This window comes from Nomascus leucogenys, chromosome 3, assembly GCF_006542625.1.
Source record: "Nomascus leucogenys isolate Asia chromosome 3, Asia_NLE_v1, whole genome shotgun sequence".
Classification (NCBI taxonomy): Eukaryota; Metazoa; Chordata; class Mammalia; order Primates; family Hylobatidae; genus Nomascus; species Nomascus leucogenys.
The window spans coordinates 103,670,800-103,696,974 of record NC_044383.1 but is presented as its reverse complement, the minus strand read 5'-3'; the positions used below and the strand labels follow the sequence as shown (position 1 = coordinate 103,696,974).

At 37.0% G+C, this 26,175-nt stretch overlaps 1 protein-coding gene across 1 annotated transcript in view; it reads left to right on the top strand.

Moving 5' to 3' along the window:
• Positions 1 to 26,175, top strand: part of ROS1 (ROS proto-oncogene 1, receptor tyrosine kinase) — a 141,465-nt gene that overhangs the window by 78,443 nt on the left and 36,847 nt on the right. Inside the window, exons 27-34 of the mRNA XM_003255618.4 lie at positions 6,249 to 6,451; positions 7,960 to 8,104; positions 8,874 to 9,106; positions 9,195 to 9,371; positions 13,167 to 13,335; positions 21,054 to 21,171; positions 24,087 to 24,277; positions 26,063 to 26,146. Of these exons, the coding sequence (XP_003255666.2) occupies positions 6,249 to 6,451; positions 7,960 to 8,104; positions 8,874 to 9,106; positions 9,195 to 9,371; positions 13,167 to 13,335; positions 21,054 to 21,171; positions 24,087 to 24,277; positions 26,063 to 26,146 (1,320 nt within the window). The remainder of the gene's footprint in view (positions 1 to 6,248; positions 6,452 to 7,959; positions 8,105 to 8,873; positions 9,107 to 9,194; positions 9,372 to 13,166; positions 13,336 to 21,053; positions 21,172 to 24,086; positions 24,278 to 26,062; positions 26,147 to 26,175) is intronic.

The following is a 26,175-nucleotide window of genomic DNA, read 5'->3' as shown; positions in this document are numbered from 1 at the left end:
AGGTCTGCATTCAAGATACACTAACCACAGCTGGACCTGCTCGGGTTTATCAGAGCTTAATTGACCTGGGCAAAGAGAAGTGCCCAACCCCAGCCCACTCTAGCCATCGTGTCCCACCTAAGTGGGGTGGGGGACTGAAAAGAACCTGTGAAGGTCACAGTCGAAAAGCAAAGCAAAAACCCACTTGAAGACTGAGATCTAATCTAAGACTATAAAATGCCTCCCGTCCCCCTACACCTTACCACCACATTACTAAAGGCCCATTTACAGCAGTTGTTTTCACCCAGTACAGCATATTCAGCTATCAAGAAAAAATTACAAGGCATACTAAAAGGCATAAAACACAGATTGAAGAGACAGAGGAACTATCAGAATCAGATTTAAATATGGCAGGGATGTTAGAATTATCAGACTGAGAATTTAAAACAACCACAATTAATATGCTAGGGGCTCTAATGAATAAAGTAGTCAGTATACAAGCACAGATGGTCAATGTGAGCAAAGATATGGATATTTGAGGAAAAAAAGAAATGCTAGAGATAAAAACACTGTAACATATGAAGAATGTTTGATGGGCTTAATAGTAGACTGGATGTGGCTGAGGAAGGAATCTCTGAGCTTGAAAATATCTCAATAGAAACCTGCAAAACTGTAAAGGAGGAAAAAAACCAGAACAGAATATTCAAGAACTGTGGGGAAACTACAAAAGGTGTAAGATAGGTATAATATGAATACTAGAAAAAGAAGAGAGAAAGGAACAGAAGAAATATTTGAAAGAAATATTTGAAACAATAATGACTGATAATTTCCCCAAATTAATGTCAGATACCAAACTACAGATATGGGAAGCTCAAAGAATACCCAGAAGGATAAATGCCAGAATCTACACTAGGCCTATCATATTCAAACTGCAGAAAACCAAAGATAAAGAAACAAATTCTGAAAGAAGCCAGAGGAAAAAATACTTTACCTATAGAGGAACAAAGATAAGAATTATATCCAACTTCTTCTCAGAAACTATGTAAGCAAGAAGAGAGAAAAGTAAAATATTTAAAATGTTGAGAGAAAAAAACACTAACCTAGAATTCCATACCGTGTGAAATTATCCTTCAAAAGAGAAGGAGCAATAAAGACATTCTCAGATAAAAATTGAGAGAATTTGTTATCAGTAGACCTGCTTTGGAAGAAATGTTAAAAGAAGTTCTTTAGAAAGAAGAAAAGTGATATAGGTCAGAAATGCAGATCTACATAAAGAAAGGAACAGCATTAGAGAATAAATAAGTGAAGGTAAAGTAAAAGTTTTTCTTTTTCTTAATTGACCTAATGGATAATAGTTTGTTCAAAATAATAATAGCAATAACATATTCAATTATATCCACTTATGTATGTATGTGTGCATATATATATGTGTATGTTTATATTTATATTAAGCAAAATGAATCACAGCAGTGACACAAGGGATAGAAAAGAGGACTTGGGATTATTTTGTTATTATAAGGTACTGCACACCTGTGAAGTGGTATAGTGTTGTTTGAAGGTGGACTTGGATTAGTTGTAAATATACATTGCAAATTCAAGGGCAAATCGCTAAAAAATGTTTTTAAAAAAGTATAACTGATTCCCAAGAAAGGAGAGAAAATAGAATCATTTAGAATGCTCAATTAAAACCACAAAAGTCAGAGAAAAAGTGGAAGACAAAAGTAGGAACAAAGAACAAGGGCAACAAATGAAAAATAATAACAAATATGGTAGATATTAATTTAACTATATCAGTAGTCACTTTGAACATCAGTAGTCTAAATACACTAACTAAAAGACAGAGGCTGTTTGAGTGGATCAACAAACAAGACTCAACTATACATTGTCTATAAGAAACCCACTTTAAATATAAAGACACATCATATAGATCAAAAGTAAAGGGATGGAGATAGTATATCATGCTATCGCTAATCAAATGAAAGAAGAAACAATTTCAGACACAGCAGACTTCAGAGCAAGGAAAGTTATAAGGGATAAAGAGGGACATTACATAACGATAAAGGGATCAGTTCTCCAAGAAGACATAATAATCCTTAATGCATATGTCTCTAACAACAGAGCATCAAAATACATGAGGCAGCAACTGATAGAACTGCAAGAAACAGATGAAGCCACTATCACCATTGAAGACTTCACGACATCTGTCTATCAGAAATGGGCAAATCCAGCAGAAAAAAAATCACTAAGGATATACTGATGAACTCAATAACACCATAAATTAATTGGCTATAATGGACATCTATCTACTATTAATAATTTATCCAACAACAGCAGAATAAACATTTTTCTCAAGCTCCCATGGAACATTCACCAAGACAGGCCATAAAATACACTTCAACAAATTTAAAAGAATAGAAATCATACAATATCTGTCCTCAGACTACAATGCCATTTAACTAGAAATCAATAACTGAAAGATAGCTGGAAAATCTCAGAACACTTGGAGATTAAACAACATATTTCTAAATAACAAATGGGTAAAAGAAGAAATCTCAAATTAAAAATATTTTGAACTAAAAATGAAAACAAAACGTCAAAACTTACGGGAATCAGTAAAATCAGTGCTTAGAGGGAAGTTTACAGCACTGACTGCATGTATTAAAAAAAAGATCTAAGTCAACATTTGAAAATCAATTAGTGTAGTCCACTGCATCAACAGACTAAAGAGGAAAAATCAGGTGATCACATTGATAGATGCAGAAAATGCTTTTGACAAAATTCAACACCAATTCATGATGAAAAATCCTCAGCAAACTAAGAATAGGGGTAACTTCCTTGAGAAAGAACATGTATAAAAAACTTATTGTTAACATCATTACTTAATAGTGAGAAATTAGAGGCTTTCTCACTAAATCAGAAACAAGGTAAGGATGTTCCCTCTCCCAATTTCTTTTCAACATTGCAGTGGAAGTCACAGCATGCAACAATTCAAGAAAAGGTATACTGATTGGGAATGAAGGAATAACGCTGTCTTTGTTCACAGATGACATGATCATCTATGTAGAAAATCTGAAAGAATTGACAAAAAGACTCCTGGAACTCATAAGTGATTATAGCAAGTTTGCAGGACACAAGGTTAATATACAAAAGTCAATCACTTTCCTGTATAACAGCAATGGACAAGTGGAATTTGAAATTAAACACAGAGTATCATGTACGTTAACACCCACAGAAAATGAAATACTTAGGTATAAATCTAACAGCATACGCACAAAAATCTATATGAGAAAAACTATAAAACTCTGATGAAAGAAATCAAAATACTAAATAAGTGTAAAGATATTCCATGTTCATAGATAGGAAGACTCAATATTGTCAAGATATCATTTCTTCTCAACTTATCTACAGATTCAATAAAATTCCAATGAAAATCCCAGCTAAAGTTATTTTGCAGATATGAACAAACTGATTCTAAAGTTTATATGGAGAGGCAAAAGACCTAGAATAGGTAGGTAGCACAGTATTGAAGGAGAAGAACAAAGTTGGGGAAGGCTGACATCAACTATGTGACATTCTGGGAAAGTAAAAAACTATGTAGACAGTAATAAGATCAGTAGTTGCGAGAAGGCTGGGGGAAGAAGTGGTGAACAGACAGAGCACAGAGGACTTTGAAGGCAGTGGAACTATTCTACGTGATACTATAATGGTGGATACAGGTCATTACACATTTGTCCAAACCCGTAACATGTACAATACAAAACTGAACTCTAATGTAAACTATGGACTTTGGGTGATAATGATGTCATTGTAGGCTCATTGATTGTAACAAATGTACTACTTTGGTAGGGGTATTGATAATGGGGGAAAGTTATGCATGTGTGGAGAAAAGGAGTATCTGGGAAATCTTGGTACATTCCTCTCAATTTTGCTGTGAATCTAAAACTGCACTAAAAAATAAAGTCTTACCCAAAAAAAGAAGTCCATGCAGTATCTAAAGTTGAACGAGATGCACACATAACCTCCCCCCAGCCCCATACACAAACATGCTCCAAAATGAAGTCCTAAGAGTAGCATGAGTTTTTTTTTAACTGGAACTCATTAAGAATATGATTAATACTTATTATTTTCTTTAAAAAATGAGTCAATTTTATGTTGCTAGTTTCTAGGTACATTATTAAGAGTACTTTACCTCCATCTGCTGGAAATTTTAAGCAATTACAAGTTACCTTGGTCCTTTTTTTCTGAATGCATTCAATTATCTTCAAAATGTATGGGATTAAAAAAAAAAAAAAAAAGGGAAAAACCTGTCTTTCTGTCCTGAATAATGTTTCTGACACTTCAACATGTCATATTATATCAGTTAAATAAAAGAATGACAAAATTACCAATGACCTTTGAATTAGATAATTGCTCTGATTGCTCACATGTGTATCCCATTCTCTGTTCAGATCAGAAATCATTACAAACTGAATATATTGGATAAATATTGGTTGAACTGGAGAGTGGTTCATCTCGTAACTTTAGTAAGGTTATCCATCTCCAAATCCCTATACTCTCCAAATGTCCTCAAACTTAGGTTCACAGTGCCCTTGACACTGTTGTTGGAGATTTTTGGTGTACTTCTAATTTTAAACATTTTTTCCTGCATTTTGGAATTCATATTTGGAATTCCCAGACCAGACCAGCATTACTTTCTCTAATTTTTCATTTTAGTCTCAGTAATGATGATAGTAATAGCTAACATTTATTTAATGTTCTTACCATGTGCTAGGGATAGAGTGATATATAAATATCTGTAAAGCAGGCCATTGTCTCTGTTCACAGAAGAGCTGGAGTAACCTTCCCAAGACCAAAAAGTTAGTAAGTGAAGGAGCTGGCTTCATCAAGTTATTTGTCACTTAGACATTTACCCCCTAATTTTCTTACTTGCTGAATGCAAAGGATGTATTTTATATGTGGCTAATATGAATTCATAAGGATCGACAACACTTACTAAATACCTAATATATGTCAGGCACCCTCCTGGGGCTCTAGGGGAACAAAGATAATTCAAGCACAGTCTCAGCCAAAGATACTTACATTCTAATGCTAGATGAAGAAAAGAAAGCAGCAAAAGAAAACCAAAACCAAAATCACATGTGGCTAGTGCACTGGTAGAAGAACACGTGAAGTGGAGTGAGGACAGAGAGAAGATGTCCTTCACCTGGAATAGGAAGGCAGAAAGGGCTTCCCAGGAAAAATGATGCAAGAACTGAGGCTTAAGTAAGGTTAGGCAGATGGGGAAGATCATTCCAACCTGAAGAGACTACCTATGTGAAGGGTTGGAGGAGTAGAAGTCCTGCAGTGTGTAGATAGCGTACTGTGGTTAGAGTGAAGGATGGCTTTGCATAGCAGAGATTGGATATGCGGGCAGGAGCCAGATTGCACAGTGCAACACATAATGAGTTAAAGAGTTGGCTAACTGGTGTAAGATTGTTAGATTTCATATTAAAATCATATTTGGAGTTATTTGCATATTATGTAATTATGCTGCATTTTTAGGTGATGTTTTACATCAAGACTGAGAGTGAATAGGTCAAGAAGTTGTGTTCAGCTGCAAGTGAGATCTGTGATTTTTCGAGGCTTAAGCCTGCGGTATGGTTGCACTACTGCACTGGTCTAGAACAGACCATTTCCACTGTAGTCTCTGTGACTGGGGCTCCCTGGAGTTGTGCAGTGTGCAATGTGTTTGGTTGTAAGCGGTGGCCAGGGAACTCCACAATGCCATCAATCACCTGGACTTGATCTTTTCCCAAACTTCCTTAGTGAGTCCTTTATTCAATTCTCACAAGATGGCTCTCGCCCCTCTTGCATAGTGTCCGCCTCCTGGGTTGGGGGAGGGTGAAGGACAGAGGTGTGCCACAGTGATAAGCACATCTGACTAACCAGACCGTGTCACATGATTGGGCTGCAATCAAACTTCACAAACAGGTTTTCCTCCCAGCATGCTGCCCTGAACAATATCAGATATATACGAACTTGAAGAAAAGGAGAGGACGTTGGGTAGACTGTAGCAGTACATACTACACACAGTATCAAGCTGCAGCCATTTTTGTTTCTTCAAAGAGAACATTATTTCAAATCATTTTCATATTTATCTTTTCAAGCAAAAGTTATGTATGCTCTACAAATTTCTTTCTAACCTTTGATATTATTCTTGTTAAAAATCTGCTTTTCCTCTCATACGTATATGTATAGATATTTAATCTTTTGGTTTCTTCTTATTTTAGATAAAGCATTTTTGTCTCTAGCTTCAGACACTGTGGAACCAACTATACTTAATGCCACTAACACTAGCCTCACAATCAGATTACCTCTGGCCAAGACAAACCTCACATGGTATGGCATCACCAGCCCTACTCCAACATACCTGATTTATTATGCAGAAGTTAATGACAGGAAAAACAGCTCTGACTTGAAATATAGAATTCTGGTAAGATTGGAACTAGTGGTCTTTGTATTTTCACAAGATGTTCTTTTTTGATATAAAATTATGAGCCATAGTAAAGTATTTCCTATATGTTCTGAAATGGACTAGTATGCAACTTTTTTACAGCTAATGATTCATCCAAACATATTGTGTTCTAGTTTTCTTGACTGGGAGTAAGTTAAGCTTCAAGGAAGTATATCAACTCTTGCCCATTGATGGATTGCCATGGTAACAGTTTTCTGAGTGTCCAGAAAGAATTGGGTTTATTCCCCTCCCTGATTATCTAATTATCCTCAGAGAGAATGATAGAGACTTATTTTTGTGGCCTATGGAGCAGACCGAAGATTGAGGAGTAAGAAATGAACTGGATGGAAAGAACATTGCCTTATACCTCTTCTCCACAGCATTTATCTAATATAAAAATTGTACATTATATTTTGTCTTTTGCTTCCTGTGTGCAGAGAAATATACTGCTATGCAGATACTGTTTTTAGTCATCATTTTATGCCTAGCAGCTAGCACAGTTATTGGCACTGTGTAGGCATTCACTAGATATTTCTTGAATGAATTGGCACTATTCATTCAATCATTGAATGATGAAATGTATTCATTAGTATTTCAGTCGTCTTAGTGATGGAATCACATATATCCAATATTTTGCTTTGTGCTTGGCTTTATTTAGCCCGTTCAAAAGGTGAAATTGACTAACTGTTGGACGTTAAACACTATATGTTTTCCCATAAAGTGTATGTGATTTTTCATTACTTCCTTAATTTTGTCTAATTAACCCTTTTTACACATTTCTAAAATAAGTAATTTCAGATAGGTTAGATCATTTGGCTGGTCAAGATTGGACTTGCAGCACTGGACATGTCTGTTATTAAATTTAATCTATCTTATTGTCTTCCCATTGATTAACAGTGGTCTAAGACAGTGGTTCTCAACCTTGGCGGCACATTGAAGCTTTAAAAAAAAAACAACACTCTGCATCTAGGCTTCACCCCAGATAACTCAATCAGAATCTCTGGCAATAGAACCCAGGCATAGTAGTTTCTTAAAACTTCCCAGATGATAGCAAAGTATAAACAAAGTTGAGAACCATTGGTCTAAGCAAAGTCTTTTTACTCTCTTAAACTTTATTTCTAAGAATGATTAGATAATATAAAAATCTTTTATTGTATTCACATATGTGTCACATGTTTTCCACCATCTTGCTGAATTTCTAATTCAATGTTAATGAAATAGTGTCCTCTTCTAGGAATTTAACTTCCCATGTGAAATGATTTATGCCACAAAACCAGCTGAAGGCTACCAATCATTTGGTATTTATTCTTGGAAATACTGAACAACTCAGGTCTGGGTAGATTGGACAGTGGTATCACCATTAATAATCCAGAATTTAAAATAAATTAACTTTTTTGAGCCTTTAACTTTGTTCTCTCTTTGATTAATTTCTACCAATTTGTATAAAATGTTAAGAATAAGATTGATTTTTAAAAAATCAATTACAGGAATTTCAGGACAGTATAGCTCTTATTGAAGATTTACAACCATTTTCAACATACATGGTACAGATAGCTGTAAAAAATTATTATTCAGATCCTTTGGAACATTTACCACCAGGAAAAGAGATTTGGGGAAAAACTAAAAATGGAGGTAAGTTATGGGCTTGGTGTGGGTTTCTCAAGCAGAATATTGTGATATATGTGATGTGTACGTCGATGTTTATTTTTTAAAATCCGAATGCGGAGTAATTTTAGTAAGCTTTTTTAAGTTTAATAAGAAAAATGTGTTTGTAGAAAACTTTGACCTGACCCTTACTCTAACCCCTGAAGTTGACTAATAATATTCTATCAAAATAGAAAGCAACTAGGATGTAAAACATTGAAATCAATATTGTTTGACCAAGAAACACATTATTTGGTCTCACCACACAGTGTCACTCTTTTTCCAGATACTCATAGGTTTCTGTACATGTGGTGAGCTGTAGAAAAACCAAGCCCTTTTTCTATGTGAATTTTACTGAGGCCTGAGGTGTAAAGTTATGCAACAGTATTGCCTTAAAGAAAATAGGTCTAAAAAGGTTTTCTAAGAACTGATGAGGTGGTGATTATTATGAGGTGATGACATTTATTTCAGATGTCTCTGATGATATTCACAAAACTCACCGAAATTGGGTTATTCCCCATTGGCCATATACTTGAGCTGGAGTCAGAGAATGATTTGGTCACTGGGCAAAAATAAGTGGGAGCCTTTTAGGCAGTCTGTTAACCTACGATTATAGAAGAGGCTAACTTTCTTTCTGGACATCTGTTATTTATTCTGCTCTTACCATATGATTACTCTTCAACCCAAACTCCATTACTTCTTTCCATCTTTCAGCGCTATTGCAGCATCCTTTATTATTCCTTGCTATTTATTTCAGTACCAGAGGCAGTGCAGCTCATTAATACAACCGTACGATCAGACACCAGCCTCATTATATCTTGGAGAGAATCTCACAAGCCAAATGGACCTAGAGAATCAGTCCGCTATCAGTTGGCAATCTCACACCTGGCCCTAATTCCTGAAACTCCTCTAAGACAAAGTGAATTTCCAAATGGAAGGCTCACTCTCCTTGTTACTAGACTGTCTGGTGGAAATATTTATGTGTTAAAGGTACAGTGAGTTTACTAGGCACTCTTTATTGTCATTCTCAAGTGCAAGGCTCTCAAAAGGTTAAGCAATTGTTCTTTTTTACCAAAAGGTTCTTGCCTGCCACTCTGAGGAAATGTGGTGTACAGAGAGTCATCCCGTCACTGTGGAAATGTTTAACACACCAGAGAAACCTTATTCCTTGGTTCCAGAGAACACCAGTTTGCAATTTAATTGGAAGGCTCCATTGAATGTTAACCTCATCAGATTTTGGGTTGAACTACAGAAGGTAGACTTTTAATGCAAGTCTTTATTTTATGATATAGAATAAATTGGAAAGGCCTTTTTCATGCATCTAGAACATGCTCATGTATAAATAAACAATATATTTCACAACTTTCATTGATTTATGTTTGGCATGCAGAAGCAGTGAGTTATCCAGACTAATTTCTGGTGGGAAGAATTCTCAGGGAGATTAATTTGCTTTTAAAAGGCTTTATGTAAAAGGATATAAGTTATAGTGTACTAATTTTATAATATTTTACTTAGTTTAGATGTTAGCATGGTTCTCTGGTTTAAAGTCCATAGTAACTTGGTGTTTCCTATGAAAAAAATGAAAAAGAGCTGAAGAAACAAAAAACGAAAACCTTGTTTAGAAATGTTCTTTTCATCATTTAAGGGCTGTGCAGTAACAAGAGAGAAGTAAACCATAAAACCAGCTTATTCTAAAGTAGTTTTGTTGTTGGCTTGCAAACTATAAATGATTCCTTATCCAAAACTTTTCATGCTTTAACCAATAAGAAAGCACCCACTGAATTTTAAGGCATCAATTAACCTGATTAATTCATTGATGGGGAAAGCCTACATTGACTTTTATGGTGATAAACTTAAAATTGATTATTAAGTTTTTATAATTGCTACTTGTTATTTTAACTATTATATATTTGCATGTGCATGTTTGTATATTTCTGGGCCTATGTATGTGTACACATTTTTAAAGATTAGTTAGAAATGTTTTGTTCAGTCGTAACTCAAAAAGCAAATCAGTATAATCATGGCCTCACTACTTCTTAAAAATGCAGTTATTCCCCAGGATGTTTAAAAATTATTATGTAAGGTATTTTTGTGATCTTATACTTTATAGATAAAAACTATGAAAACTGTGGAACAACACTGAATATTGAGTTGATAAACTCAAAGGCCATAGTTTCACTGGACTTTTTCCGTTGAGCGTGTTTCTGATGATTTGTTACCTATTTAAAAAATTGCCACCTTATAAAAATGCAGTTAAATTGGAGAAATTGGAGGAGTGCCTTTTAAAATGACATCTATTTTAGTAAACTTATTGCAGTTCAGTCTAAAACCAAGAGGAAGGATGTAAAGTTCATTTCCAAGATTATCAAAGAAATGAAATGGGAAAAGACTTCAGAGATAATTGACACCCCAGCCTCTCATTTTATTGATCAGAAATGGAGACCTAGACAGATGCCAGATGTCACCAGGCAGAGAAAAACCCCAGGGCTGACTTCTCCCTACAGCAGTCCTATTAGGGTGCTGTCCGTGGAAGGAATAGGAGTCATTAAGTCATCCATCCCACTCTTTAAAGTTTGGGGAGAAGGACAGCAGACAGAGATCTCCTGGTTGAGTTCTCATGACTTTCATGCAGTGCTTTTTGTTTCTAAACTTCCTCTGTTTTCACACTTGCTCAACACAGGTTCCAGGCAGACCATTTAGAAACTCATGAAGCTGCAAATACAAGATAGAGTCATTTGTACATGAGTGGCCATCTACAAATACTAACTATGAGTACAGTAAAAGTCTGTGGTTCTGCAAGGGTTGATGAGTGCTATATAGTCAGAAAGTGCTGTCTCTTTTGAATAACTTGAACCTACCTCACAATGACAGGACAGCTGGGAATAATACCGTAACTCCATACTGAAACTCTGAGGAGTGGGCAATAAAAGGGAATATTTGTCTTTTTAATTAGTAATGTTTTAGAAAGGAAACAGGAAGAAAGCGATAAACTTTGTCTCTGTCGTTTCTGTCAAAATTTCCTTATCTGAAAAATGAGGGAACTAGAGCACAAGGTGAAGTTTCTATCTAGATCTGGGGTGTCCAATCTTTTGTCTTCCCTGGGCCATACTGAAAGAGCTGTCTTGAGCCACATGTAAAATATACTAACATCAACGATAGCTGATGAGCTAAACAAAATTCCCTAAAAAAATTCATAATGTTTAAAGAAAGTTTACGAATTTGGGTTGGGCTACATTCAAAGTCATCCTGGGCCACATGTGGCCCACAAGCTGAAAGTTGGACAAGCTTGATCTAGATCTTAAATTCTATATAATATAAGAAACTCACAACAGTGTATAGAAGAAGAACATATTTAAAATGGGGAGGAAACAAATAATTTTGTTTGGTAAATTTTTTCATGGAAGCCCATTAAAATTGTGTTTTTCTCAGCTGTTCAGGCAAATCCCTATCAGAACCATAAGTTTCTGAAGTTCCAAACTCTCAGACGTCTTAACTCACACTCCCCCTTACTCCCACCCACATAATTTGAAAATCCCTCTATGGTAGCCTTCACCCCTGCACTTGTTGGCTTCTGACAAATGGAAAGTCCTGACACCCTTGTGATTTACTGGGATATCCTGTGGCACCTCTCCAAGTTGGTGGTCTACGCAGACATTCATTGCTGTGGTAATGCCAACACTCTACCGTTTTCCAGCGGTACCCTTGGTCAAACATCTCCTGACATTTCAAGGAGCTCTGATAATTTCTTGATGGTTTGGAATGTTGGGTTACCTAGACTATTCACTATAGGTAATTTCTCCACCAGATAATGAAGGAGACAGAACCAGAAAGAGTTAAGACTTTTTTTTTTTTTGACCAGGAATTAATTTCTCTCTCTCTGAGGTTCACAGTAAATATTATGGATTCAGTGCACCTGTTTCATTAAGCTATTAAGCTATATGTCTCAGCAGGATTGATACATTTATGAGTTTAGTGCAGGCAATGTCCCTGACATCAGCAGTTCTATTTTTTAAGTTTTCATTCCTTCCATTCCCTTATTCCCCTTTCTTGTTGTACATAGTGGTCTACTGACCGAAAATGCTATAGAGAATCATTCCTTACTGAATAGAAAACTAATATAAAGTATCCATTTAATGAAATGATGTGACCTCATGAGTGTTAAGTGAAAAAGAAGATATAAATTAAGTTTATTTATGGAAACTGACCTTTTTATGAAACTACGAGGGAAAATACACCAAAAACGCTTCACAAATTGCCATATCTTTTTGTCTTTTCCTATTTGTATGTTAAGAAATTATCATTTTCAAATAATGATACTAAGGATCCAAATATACAGATTTTTAAAAAGCAATGTCACAGAGCAAGAAATTTCAGATAGCTGCAATTAGAGGCTCAATATCTAAAGTGGAATGAAAACAAGATTTTCTGTATTTAGCTTCTAGCCTTGCTACCTAGTAGCTTCATAATAGTGGGCAAAAATTTTCTTCTTTTGGCTATGTAGGCTTCCAGTGTATAAAAATAAAGAATTCTGTTTACATGTCTGAAGATGGTGTTAGGAGGAAAAAAAAGCCTTAGTTTGTAAGTCACTGTGGACTTCTTTATCAAAATATGTAATCAAAACATGTAAAAATATTATTGCTATGAAATTAACAAATCCCTGGGATTTGAAAGTACCATTGTTTTGATCCATCGTTGTTCCACAGCTATGGATTTGCATTCTTAGCCATCCTGATTAAATGTAGGTATCTACCCTTTGAGATAACAAAAAGTCATAGCTCTGAATCTTCCTCGATGATATATAGTCAGAGGTGTATGTCCCACTTTGAGCTTCTCCCATGAACAGTCATGTAAATCAGTTATATCTTGTCATAAAAAGCAAAACGACTATAGGCAGTGGGGTAATGTTTGGGATCATTCATAAAGAAGTTCTTATTCTTTAATAGAAAAGAATGCTCAAATTTTAATCACTTGCTATAAGCCTATACATTTTTGTGTTTTAAGAATATTTTCTTAGAGAAACAAAAATATTAATAGTGACTTTTTTTTCTAGTGGAAATACAATGAGTTTTACCATGTTAAAACTTCATGCAGCCAAGGTCCTGCTTATGTCTGTAATATCACAAATCTACAACCTTATACTTCATATAATGTCAGAGTAGTGGTGGTTTATAAGACGGGAGAAAATAGCACCTCGCTTCCAGAAAGCTTTAAGACAAAAGGTGAGTACTAACATACTCAATACTCAGAAAACTCTGTTTCAGTTCTTTTCTTATCACTTATTTCACTAATCCTAGAGATATATGAAGTTGTTCTTTAAAAGCAGTACATTATTATTTCTAGAACTTGAATTAAGAAATTGAGAAAATATAGGAGACCTTGCAGGCAGTAATGAAATAATACTGGCTGGGTCTGGCTGGATCCTGAACTGGGCAAAATTACTTCTTCTTTCAGTATCCTTATTTCATGTCTAGCTAGACAATTTTGTGGTGATAACTATATGAAAATAGTGTTACTGAATGTTGAAAAATATTTATTAGCTACTATATTTGAGATACTAAGATGAAAAATATAAGAAGTTCATTAAAAATTAACTAGTGTTCTGAAAGATACACCTTAACTCTGAGATGAGCTCTATTAAGAATGGAAGGAACAAAGATCTAGAACCAGAAATAGCATTTGACCCAGAAATTACATTACTAGTTATATACCCAAAGGAATATAAATCATTCTATTACAAAGATACATGCACACGTATGTTCACTGTAGCACTATTCACAATAATGAATCATTTGGAATCAACCCAAATGCCCATCAACATTAGACTGGATGAAGCAAATGTGGTACATATACACCATGGCATACTATGCAGCCGTAAAAAGGAATGAGATAATGTCTTTTGCAGGGATATGGATGAAGCTGGAAGCCATTAACCTCAGCAAACTAATGCAAGAACAGAAAACCAAACACTGCGTGTTCTCACTTACAAGTGGGAGCTGAACAATAAGAACACATGGACACAAGGAGGGGAACAATACACACTGGGGTCTGTCGGGGGAGGGGTGGGGGGAGAGAGAGCATTAGGAAAAATAGCTAATGCATGCTAGGCTTAATACCTAGGTGATGGATTGCTAGGTGTAGGAAACCACCACAGGACATGTTTACCCATGTAACAAACATTCACGTCCTGCACATGTACCCCAGAACTAAAAATAAAAAAATTTAAAAAAAGAATGGAGGGAAAATGCTCCAAAACTTATGATAATTTTCTTTATTTTCATTTATCACTTATTTTGTTTCAGGTTGAGATATATTGTTAATCTTATCACTAATTCATCAAATCCATCACTAGTAAAAACTTCAAATGCTCATTTAAAAATATGTAATCATTTCAGAATATTTCTGAATATTTCTTTCTCTAAAATTTGTTCTTAAAAAATAAGATACATGTGCAGAACGTGCAGGTTTGTTACATAGGTATACATGTGCCATGGTGGTTTGCTGCACCTATTGACCTGTCCTCTAAGTTCCCTCCCCTCAGCTCCTATCCCTCAACAGGCCCTGGTGTGTGTTGTTCCCCTCTCTGTATCCATGTGTTCTCAACGTTCAACTCCTACTTATGAGTGAGAACATGTGGTGTTTTGTTCTCTGTTCCTGTGTTAGGTTGCTGAGGATGATGGCTTCCAGCTTCATCCAGGTCCCTGCAAAGGATATGATCTCATTCCTTCTTATGGCTGCATAGTATTCCATGGTGTATATGTACCACATTTTCTTTATCCGGTTTATCATTGATGGATGGGCTTGGTTCCATGTCTTAAATAGTGCTGCAATAAACATATGTGTGCATGTGTCTTTATAGTAGAATGATTTATATTCCTTTGGGTATGTACTCAATAATGGGATTACTGGGTCAAATGGTATTTCTGGTTCTAGATCCTTGAGGAATCGCCATGCTGTGTTCCACAATGGTTGAAATGATTTACTTTCCCACCAACAGTGTAAAAGTATTCCTGTTTCTTCACATCCTCATCAGCATCTATTGTTTCCTGACTTTTTAATAATCGCCATTCTGACTGGTGTGAGATGGTATCTCATTGTAGTTTTGATTTGCACTCCTCTGATGATCAGTGATGTTCAGCTTTTTTCATATGTTTATTGGCTGCATAAATGTCCTTTTTGAGAAGTGTCTGTTCATATCTTTTGTCCACTTTTTGATGGGGTTGTCTTTTTCTTGTAAATATGTTTAAGTTCCTTGCACATTCTGGATATTAGCGCTTTGTCAGATGGATAGACTGCAAAAATTTTCTCCCATTCTGTAGATTGTCTGTTCACTCTGATGATAGTTTCTTTTTCTGTGCAGAAGCTCTTTAGTTTAGTTAGATCCCATTTGTCTATTTTGTTGCAGTTGCTTTTGATGTTTTAGTCATGAAGTCTTTGCCCATGCCTATGTCCTGAATGGTATTGTCTAGGTTTTCTTCTAGGGTTTTTATGGTTTTGGGTTTTACATTTAAGTGTTTAATCCATCTTGAGTAAAATTTTGTATAAGGTGTAAGGAATGGGCCCAGTTTCAGTTTTCTGCATATGGCAAGCCAGTTTTCCCAGCATCATTTACTAAATAGGAGATCCTTTCCTCATTGCTTGTTTTTGTTAGGTTTGTCGAAGATCAGATGGTTGTAGATGTGTGGTGTAATTTCTGAGGTCTCTGTTCTGCTCCATTGGTCTATATATTTGTTTTGGTACCAGTACCATGCTGTTTTGGTTACTGTAGCCTTGTAATATAGTTTGAAGTCAGGTAGCATGATGCCTCCAGGTCTGTTCTTTTTGCCTAGGATTTTCTTGGCTACATGGGGTCTTCTTTGATTCTATGTGAAATTTAAAATAGCTTTTTCTAATTCTGTGAAAAATGTCAATGGTAGTTAGATGAGAATAGCATTGAATCTATAAATTACTCTGGGCAGAATGGCCATTTTCATGGTACTCATTATTCCTGTCCATGGGGATGGAATGTTTTTCCATTTGTTTGTGTCCTTTCTTATTTCCTTGAGCAATGGTTTGTAGTTTTCCTTGAAGAGGTCCTTCATATCTCTTGTTAGCTGTATTCCTAGGTATTTTATTCTCTTTGTAGCTGTTGTGAATGGGAGTTCATTCATGATTTGGCTCTCTGCTTGCCTATTGTTGGTGTAAAGGAATGCTTGTGATTTTTGCACATTGATTTTTTATCTTGAGACTTTGCTGAAGTTGCTAATCAATTCAAGAAGTTTTTGGGCTGAGATGATGGGGTTTTCTAAATACAAAATCATGTCATCTGCAAACAGAGACAACTTGACTTCCTCTCTTCCTATTTGAATACCCTTTATTTCTTCCTCTTGCCTGACTGCCCTGACCAGAACTTCCAATACTATGTTGAATAGGAGTGGTGAGAGTGGACATCCTTGTCTTGTACTGGTTTTCAAAGGGAATTCTTCCAGGTTTTGCTCATTCAATATGATATTGCCTGTAGGTTTGTCATAAATAGCTCTTATTATTTAGAGATATGTTCCATCAAAACCTAGTTTATTGAGAGTTTTTAACATAAAGGGATGTTGATATTGAATTTTATCAAAGGCCTTTTCTGCATCTATTCAGATAATCATGTGATTTTTGTCTTTGGTTCTGTTTATGTGATGGATTACATTTATTGATCTGCATATGTTGAATCAGCCATGTATCCCAGGGATGAAGCCGACTTGTTCATGGTGGATATGTTTTTTGATGTGCTGCTGGATTCAGTTTGCCAGTATTTTATTGAGGATTTTTACATCAATGTTCATCAGGTATATTGGCCTGAAGTTTGTTGTTGTGTCTCTTCCCAGTTTTGGTATCAGGATGATGCTGGCTTCATAAAATGAGTTAGGAAGGAATTCCTCCTTTTCCACTGTTTGGAACAGTTTCAGAAGGAATGGTACCAGCTCCTCTTTGTATTTCTGGTAGAATTCAGCTGTGAATCCATCTGGTCCTGGGCTTTTTTTGGTTGGTAGGCTATTAATTACTGCCTCCATTCCAGAGCTTGCTACTGGTCTAGTCAGGGATTCAGCTTCTTCCTTGTTTGGTCTTGGTGTATGCATCAGGAATGTATCCATTTCTTCTAGATTTTCTAGTTTATTTGCATAGAGGAGTTTATAGTATTGTCTGGTGGTAGTTTGTATTTCTGTGAGGTCAGTGGTGATATCCCCTTTATCATTTTTTTATTGTGTCTATTTGATTCTTCTCTGTCTCCTTCTTTATTTGTCTAGCTAGCGCTCTATTTTGTTATTTATTTTATTTTTTAAAAAAAACGGCTTCTGGATGTGTTGATTTTTTTGGAGGGCTTTTTGTGTCTATCTCCTTCAATTCTTATCTGATCTTAGTTATTTCTTGTCTTCTGCCAGCTTTTGGATTAGTTTGCTCTTGCTTCTCTAGCTCTTTTAATTGTGATGTTAGGGTGACGATTTGAGATCTTTCTGGCTTTCTAATGTGGGCATTTAGTGCTATGAATTTTCCTCTTAACACTGCTTTAGTTGTGTCCCAGAGATTCTGGTACATTGTCTCTGTTCTCATTTGTTTCAAAGAACTTATTTATTTTTGCCTTAATTTCATTATTTACCCAGGAGCCATTCAGGAGCAAGTTGTTCAATTTCCATGAAACTGTGTGGTTTTGAGTGAGTTTCTTAATCCTGGGTTCTAATTTGATTGCACTGTGGTCTGAGAGACTGTTTGTTATGATTTCAGCTCTTTTGCATTTGCTGAGGAGTGTTTTACTTCCAATTATGTGGTAGATTTTAGAATAAGTACCATGTGGCATTGAGAAGAATGTATATTCTGTTGATTTGGGCTAGAAAGTTATGTAGACATCTACTAGGTCCACTTGATCCAGAGCTAAGTTCAAGTCCTGAATATCCTTGTTAATTTTCTGTCTTGTTGATCTGTCTAATACTGGCAGTGGGGTGTTAAAGTTTCCCACTATTATTGCGTGGAAGTCTAAGTCTCTTTGTAGGTCTTTAAGAACTTGTTTTGTGAGTCTGGGTGCTCTTGTATTGGCTGCATATATATTCAGAATAGTTAGCTCTTCTTGTTGAATTATTCCCTTTACCATTATATAATGCCCTTCTTTGTCTATTTTGATCTTTGTTGGTTTAAAGTCTGTTTTGTCAGAGACTAGGATTGCAACCCCTGCTTTTTTTTTTTTGCTTTACATTTGTTGGTAAATTTTCCTCAATCCCTTTATTTTGAGCCTGTATGTGTCTTTGCATGTAAGATAGATCTCCTGAATACAACACACCAATGAGTCTTGACTCCTTATCCAATTTGTATCCAAATTGTATACTCCTTATCCAAAGTCTGTATCTTTTAATTGAGGCATTTAGCTCCTTTACATTTAAGGTAGGTATTGTTATGTGAGTTTGATCCTGTCACCATGATGCTATTTGGTTATTTTGCATGCTAGTTGATGCAGTTTCTTCATAGTGTCATTGATCTTTATACTTTAGTGTGTTTTTGCAATGGCTGGTACCAGTTTTTCCTTTCCATATTTAGTGCTTATTTCAGGAGCTGTTGCAGGGCAGGCCTGGTGGTAACAAAATCCATCAGCATTTGCTTGTCTGGAAAGGATTTTATTTCTCCTTTGCTTATGAAGCTTAGTTTGGCTGGATATGAAATTCTGGGCTGAAAATTCTTTTCTTTAAGAATGTTGATATTGGCCCCCAATCTCTTCTGGTTTGTAGGGTTTCTGTTGAGAGCTCCACTGTTAGTCTGATGGGCTTCCCTTTGCAGGTGACCTGGCCTTTCTCTCTGGCTGCCCTTAACAGTTTTTACTTGATTTCAACCTTGGAGAATCTGATGATTATGTGTCTTGGGGTTGATCTTCTCGTGGAGTATCTTAATGGTGTTCTCTGTGTTTGCCGAATTTGCATGTTGGCCTGTCTTGCTAGGTTGGGGAAGTTCTCCTGGATAATATCCTGAGGAGTGTTTTCCAACTTGTTTCCATTTTCCCCATCTCCTTCTGGTACTCCAAGCTATCATAGGTTCAGACTTTTTATGAAGTCTCATATTTCTTGGAGGCTTTATTCATTCCTTTTCATTCTTTTTTCTCTCTTCTTGTCAGCGTGTCTTATTTCAATAAGGTGGTCTTCAAACTCTGATATCTTTTCTTCCACTTGGTCGATTCAGCTGTTGACACTTGTGTATGCTTCACGAAGTTCTTGTGCTGTGTTTTTCAGCTCCATCAGGCTGTTTATGTTTCTCTCTAAACTGCTTATTCTAGTTAGCAATTCCTCTAACTTTTTATCAAGGTTCTTAGCTTCTTTGCATTGGGTTAGAACATACTCCTTTAGCTCATCATAGTTTTTTACTACCCATCTTGTGAAGCCTACTTCCGTCAGTTCATCCATCTGATCCTCCACCCAGTTCTGCACCCTTAATGGAGACATTGTGATCATTTGGAAGAGAAGAGGCACTCTGGCCTTTTGGGTTTTCAGCATTTTTTTCATTGGCTCTTTCTCATCTTCGTGAGTTTGTCTAGTTGTGGTCTTTGAGGCTGCTGACCCTTGTATGGGTTTTGGTGGGGGCCCTTGTTGTTGTTGTTGTTGATGATGTTGTTGCCACTTTCTGCTTGTTTATTTTTCTTTCAATAGTCACATCCCTCTTCTGTAGGGCTGCTGCAGTTTTCTGGGGTTCACTTTAGGCCTTATTCATCTGATTTGCTCCCACACCTGGATATGTAACTCAAGGAGGCTGGAGAGCAGCAAAAATGGGTGTCTGCTCCTTCTTCTGGGACCTCTGACCTCAAGGGGCACCAACCTGATGCCAGTAGGATCGCTCCTGTATAGGATGTCCTGACAATCCCTGTTGGAGGGTCTCACCCAGTTGGGTGGCACCAAGAGGAGGACCCATTTAACGAAGCACTTTGTCCCCTGATGGAAAGGATGTGTTTTGCTGTGGGGAAGCCCATTGTCTGGGCTTCCCAGATTCCTCAGAACTACCAGGAGGACAGTCTAAGTCTGTTGGTCCGCAGAGACTGCAGCCACCCCTTCCCCTAGGGGCTCAGGCCCAGGGAGATCTGAATTCTGTCCCTGAGTCTCTGGCTGCAGTTACTGGAGATTCTGCAGGGAAGCCCCACCCACTGAGGAAGGATGGGTCAGGGTTAGACTCTGGCCGCTGATTACCGCAGCTGGTGTGTTGGGTTGTGGCGACAAGTCTTGGGACCAAGCTGTCCAGCCTCGCTGGCTCCAGCAGGGGAAAAGCACAGCCTGGAGCTATAGAAATGGATGCTGCATTTCCCCCCACCCAGGGAGATTAGTGTGTTAGGCAGTGGGGAGTGCCAGTGCTGGCTGCTGCCCCTCCCTCAAGGAGCTCAAAGGGCTTAGACAGCAGGCAGCAGAAGCCTGTGCTGGTCACCCCTCCCCCAGGGAGTTCAGTAGGCTTAAGCAGATTCCAGCTGAGAGACCATAAGAATCTGCACATTCTAGGGTTGGGATGCTAGGCCCCGGTGGTGTGGGTTCGAGAGTGGGATCTTCCAATCCATGAGTTGCACAGTTCTGTGGAAAAAGCAGTTTCCCTGGCTGGGTAGCCTGCTCACTCGCCACTCCCCTTGGCTAGAGGGGAGGGGGTTCCCCTTTCCCTTCCCCGTGTGGTTCTCAGGTGGGCTCACTGCTCTTCCTTCTCTCTGTGGGTCACGCCAGCCATCTAGTCAATTTTGATGAGCGAATCTAGATACCTTGCCGGTGAAGGATTCACACACTTATTATGATTTTTTTCAATAGGAACCTCTGAACGCAGTTACTTCTAGTCGGCCATCTTGGCCCCGCCTCTGAATATTTCTTTAATGTTATTTGTCTTTCCTCTTAATATATTCTATAGAAAGATTTCAATGCAGAAGATTAATACTTCAAACATATCAATCAATATTTTCTTTTTTTCCCCAAAGCTGGAGTCCCAAGTAAACCAGGCATTCCCAAATTGCTAGAAGGGAGTAAAAATTCAATACAGTGGGAGAAAGCTGAAGATAATGGATGTAGAATTATATACTATATCCTTGAGATAAGGTATGTGTGTTTGCAAAGTACTTGTAAATGACAAAGAACTAAGAAGATAATTATAAAGTAATCAAAAGTAATACTATTTATGCAAATGTATTTATATACAAACACAAAGATCTTTAGTTCAAGGACTCACATGCATCATTATGTTCTTTGCTCAATTCCTAGATGTTGGTCTTGGCATGCTAATTATAAAACAGATCACATCATTCTCAGAAATCTCTAACTGCTCATTGACACTTTATGGAAATTGTTTGATCATAGGCTCATGTAACCAGTGTTTACTTAATATCAGTTTTGTTTAAAAAGCTTAGCTGATGTTTAACGTTAAATGATGATGGCATGTAAATTCCTGATGATAATTTGCTTTAGCAAGGTGAATACTCTCCAGTGAGAATTGCCGATGAAGTAGATATTTTTCATATTGTAAAATTAGGTCAGGTTCTGAAATGGTCTGAAGTATAGAGGTCACACAGGATTCTCTATTCATTGGGAAGATTACAGTTTGCAGTGTGTTCCCAGGGACTGAAAACACACCATCGATGAAAACCAGCCACTGATGAACAGCCTCAGACGTGGCCAGTACGGGGAGCACGTGAACCATAACTGCCTCAGAAGGACTGATTTCATGCCAACTTGAGGGGAGAATTCCAAATTCCAAAGACACTCCTCTCACAGGACTATGAAACCATCTTTTAAGAAGTTCCAAGGACAAAAGTCACTTCAATAATTATAGTCCTGGCAACTTGATCTTTAGATCTATTTTTGCTTCATCTGGCTCTGCCATTCCCATAACCTTAAAAAATGTTCCTGTTCATACTAGAGAATTCCCTTGGCCCTTATTTCTAATTGAAACCTCCTTGAAGTTTCTGTTGCTGCTTTTCATGCAGAGTGAAATACATTCTAACCTGCAGAACTGTCTTGGTGGTTTGTGACTGTAATGGTGTTCATCAATCAGGTCACACATCAGGTTTTTGCTAGGACCTCTTTAGTGTGTAACCCTGAGTAACACCTTAAGTGCTACTAAAATGACTCCATCTGAATACTTTGCATACTCCTTGCTCCAGGTCTCCACTGTCAGGACATGGAATATAGGATGACTGAATGATTGTTGTAACTTCAGTATCTCAAAATAAGTCCTTCAGTCATGACACTCTAGTTAGACTCTGTGTACTCGCTGATGGTGTAGTGGAAGTGCAAAGTGCGTGAACTCGGGAGTTGAACAAGCCTTATTAGTTTCCGAGGGTTGCCACAATAAAGGACCACCAACAGGGTGGCTTGAAACAGTAGACATTTATTCTTACAGCTCTAGAGGTTAGAAGTCTGAAACCAAGGTATCAGCGGGACTGCTTATTCTGATGGTTCTAGGGCAGAATCCATCTTTGCCTCTTAGCTTCTGGCGTTTGCTGGCAGTCCTTGGTATTCCTTGGCTTGTAGATGCATCACTGTCATCATCACGTCCTGCATCACAAGGTGTTCTCTGTGTCCAAATTTCCCTCTTCTTATGCAAGTGCCAGTCATTGGATTAGGGTCCACCCTAAACTACTATGACCTCATCTTAACTTGATTGCATTTGTCAAGATCTTATTTCCAAACAAGGTCACATTAAAATATTCTGAGTGGGCATGAATTTTGGGAGGACATGACTCAATCCAGTACACAAACCATGTTTAAATCCTTGTTCTTTTCCTTTTTTGAACTTAAGTTTCCTCATCTGTAAAATGGAGATGATAATATCTATCTCATCTCTTTAGGCTGTTGTGGACTCAGTGAATTAAAGCAACATTATGTAAAGCCCCAGTACAGTATGTTGTAAATAGAAGGTGCTCAACCAACATCAGAATTCTTCTTTCTTTTCTCAATGGCCATTGTGTAGAGCCACTTCACAAATTCTCAAGGGCCTCTTTCTTTTGGATCAGAGTTGTTTGGTTAAACAGTGAAATGGCGAATGCTAAAGGTGAGACTTCACAAAATGTGTAAAAACACTCTGTCCTAATGCTTTGCTCAGGATGGTCCTTAAAGGGACCCTCAGCTCCTGGGAACAGCTGTGACCAACTCTGCTGCCCTGCTGCTCCCAATGTTCTTACCCTTTCCCTGCCTCTTATGAGAGCCAGCCCTCACTCTCTGTTGGTCTTCAGAAGGATGAGTCAATTAGCAGGAATAGAACCAGATTCTCCCACATATCCCTAAGCTTACTGTGGATTGGCACCAAGCCCTAAAACTACTGTGGTCTGAAAATTTCAGACCTGAAATGTTCTTAATTGTTAGAGAAGACATAAATGGGAGACCTTGAGCTTGCCTTTGATGATTCTGTAAAAAGTCATTGCAGTTATGTCTTTTGAACCCGGCCCTTGTGCTCTTTCCATGTTTCAAATGAAAAACAATTGGCTTGACTTTGAGGTGGAATGTAGGTCAATACAAAAGGAAGCAACGAGCCTCAGAATCTCAGATATAATGACAACTTTGGTAGGTGAACTGTCACACTTTCCTTATCAATTTTGTATTCTGCATTTTATTGAAATATGGCATAAGTAAACTACAAATAATGTAAAAGACTGAAAATTGAGAAAATAGAAACTTCCCAGTTAAAAATCATGGAATAATTGTCTTATAGGTTTGGAATTCTGGAGAAAGTTTATCCATGCTATTAGTATAGGAAAAAGGTACTCAGCTCTCTCTTCACCGCTGATTGCTCACAGCTTTCTTGGTGGGCTGAGTTAATTGGCTCCATGCCTCACTAGGATCACTATAAAACCATGCTGTTAGCATCTGTGTTGCCAGATTATGGGAGAGGAATGAGGTCAAGGGTAAATTGTGCCAAAGGACACTCTCTGGCATTCAGTCACTAAGAAGATCTATGAACAACTAGAAATAACAGGTATATTGTCATGTATATTTTCTGTATTTATTATTTTTTGCAGAAAGAGCACTTCAAATAATTTACAGAACCAGAATTTAAGGTGGAAGATGACATTTAATGGATCCTGCAGTAGCGTTTGCACATGGAAGTCCAAAAACCTGAAAGGAATATTTCAGTTCAGAGTAGTAGCTGCAAATAATCTAGGGTTTGGTGAATATAGTGGAATCAGTGAGAATATTATATTAGTTGGAGGTATGTTACCATGTCTGTCTATGCACTAGCTTATTACCTAAAGGTTCAGTAATAAATATCAGTACATTCTTAACATTAGCAATAGATAATGGTGACTATATATATATATCTTATTATCCAAACTATTAAACTATTCCATTCATGTGACGTGATCTTTCTAAAACGTCATCATCATCATGTCATTTTTCTGCCCAATAGTAATCAGCCACCCCCTTAATTCCTACCACATCAGTTCCATGCTCCTAATTAGGCTTCCAAGGCTGTTCACAATCTGTTCTATCCAGCCTTATTGTTCTATTCACATTATACCAGCCTTATGACCACTCTTACATTATACATAACAGGCCTAAGACCTTTGTTTCTTCCCCAATATCTACCCTTTCCACTGTGTATTTTATTTTAGTTTATGATGTATTGTCTTTCTAATCACATAGGCAGGAAATCTCAGTGCCATATGTGATTTTTCGTCTACTCAGTCATCAGGTCCTGTTGATTTTACCATCTTGATTTCTCTCTGATGAGTTCTCATCTTCCTCTTTCCACCTTGGCTTTCCTAATTTAAGGTATCATTTCTTGCCTGTGCCCCTGGCTTATGCATACTGCTGACAGTTAATCTAGTTGAAGGACAAGCTGGATTACTTAACCCCTCTCTGAAATACCCACAATGGCTCTCCATTTACTGCTTTCAGAATCAGCTACAAACTTCTTTGTGGCATGTAAGGTCTTCCGTAATTTATCCGCCAATTGTGGTTTATCTTTTCCAATATTTATGTCTGTGCTGTAGCCATATCAGACCAGTAAAAAGTTTTTATGTCACTTGGTCTTTGGCCCTGTGTTTGCCTCAGCCTAGAATACAGGTCCCCACCACCTACCCTGTGCACCTTAGCTGTGATTTCCTATTCTTTATTTTCTGCCAGTTGAAATTCTTCTCATCCTTCAAGACTTAAATGAACTCATCATAATGCTTACCTGATGCTCCTTAGTCAAATGAATTATTGCATTTTACATACTCACATGCTATATAAAACTTACATTATTCTTATTTATATTATAGTTAGTTATCTAGTTAGTTATGTACAAAAGTTTGCTACCCAGCTCAGCAAACTTTTTCTGAAAAGAACCAAATAGTAAATATGTTAGACTTTGCAGGCTAAATGTGATCTCTGTAGCATGTTCTTCTTTTCTTCTTTTTCTCTTCTTCTCTTTTTCCTTCTCCTTCTTTTTAAAAATAACACTTTAAAAATGTAAAACTTATTCATAGCTAATAGGGGGTACAAAATCAGGCTATAGCCAGATTTGGTCCTCATGCCATAGTTTGCCAGACTCTGGCCTACATGTTTCTTTCCTCTACACAACTGAAACTACCTAAGAGAAATTACCATGTTTATTCCTCAGTTTAATATCCATGAAATTGAATATGTATGAAGATATTATACAAAATAATAATGCCAACTGTTTAGTATCCAAAGACTGAGATTTCTTGGTCCTGAATTTATTAAAAAGATATACATGTTTCCTCAGTCATTTTAAAGTAGAAGATTGAGTGGGTATATTCCAGTGGTTTGTTGCTCTCTGCAAAAAAAGCAAAAACACCTTGATTTTGATTTCACGTGGCATAAACACTCTCTGTGTGGATGCTTTCAAGCTACCAACGGTCTAACAAACAACTGTTGCAAAAATCCAGTAGTAGCTAGCTCTGCTATATTACTCTGTGTGCTTAGGTAGAGCTGGGGCTACTGAGCTTTTATCTATGAATTAATTTCTTTTTCTGATTTATATTATTAGATGATTTTTGGATACCAGAAACAAGTTTCATACTTACTATTATAGTTGGAATATTTCTGGTTGTTACAATCCCACTGAACTTTGGTAAGTGTAATAGAATTTTAAAAATAGGC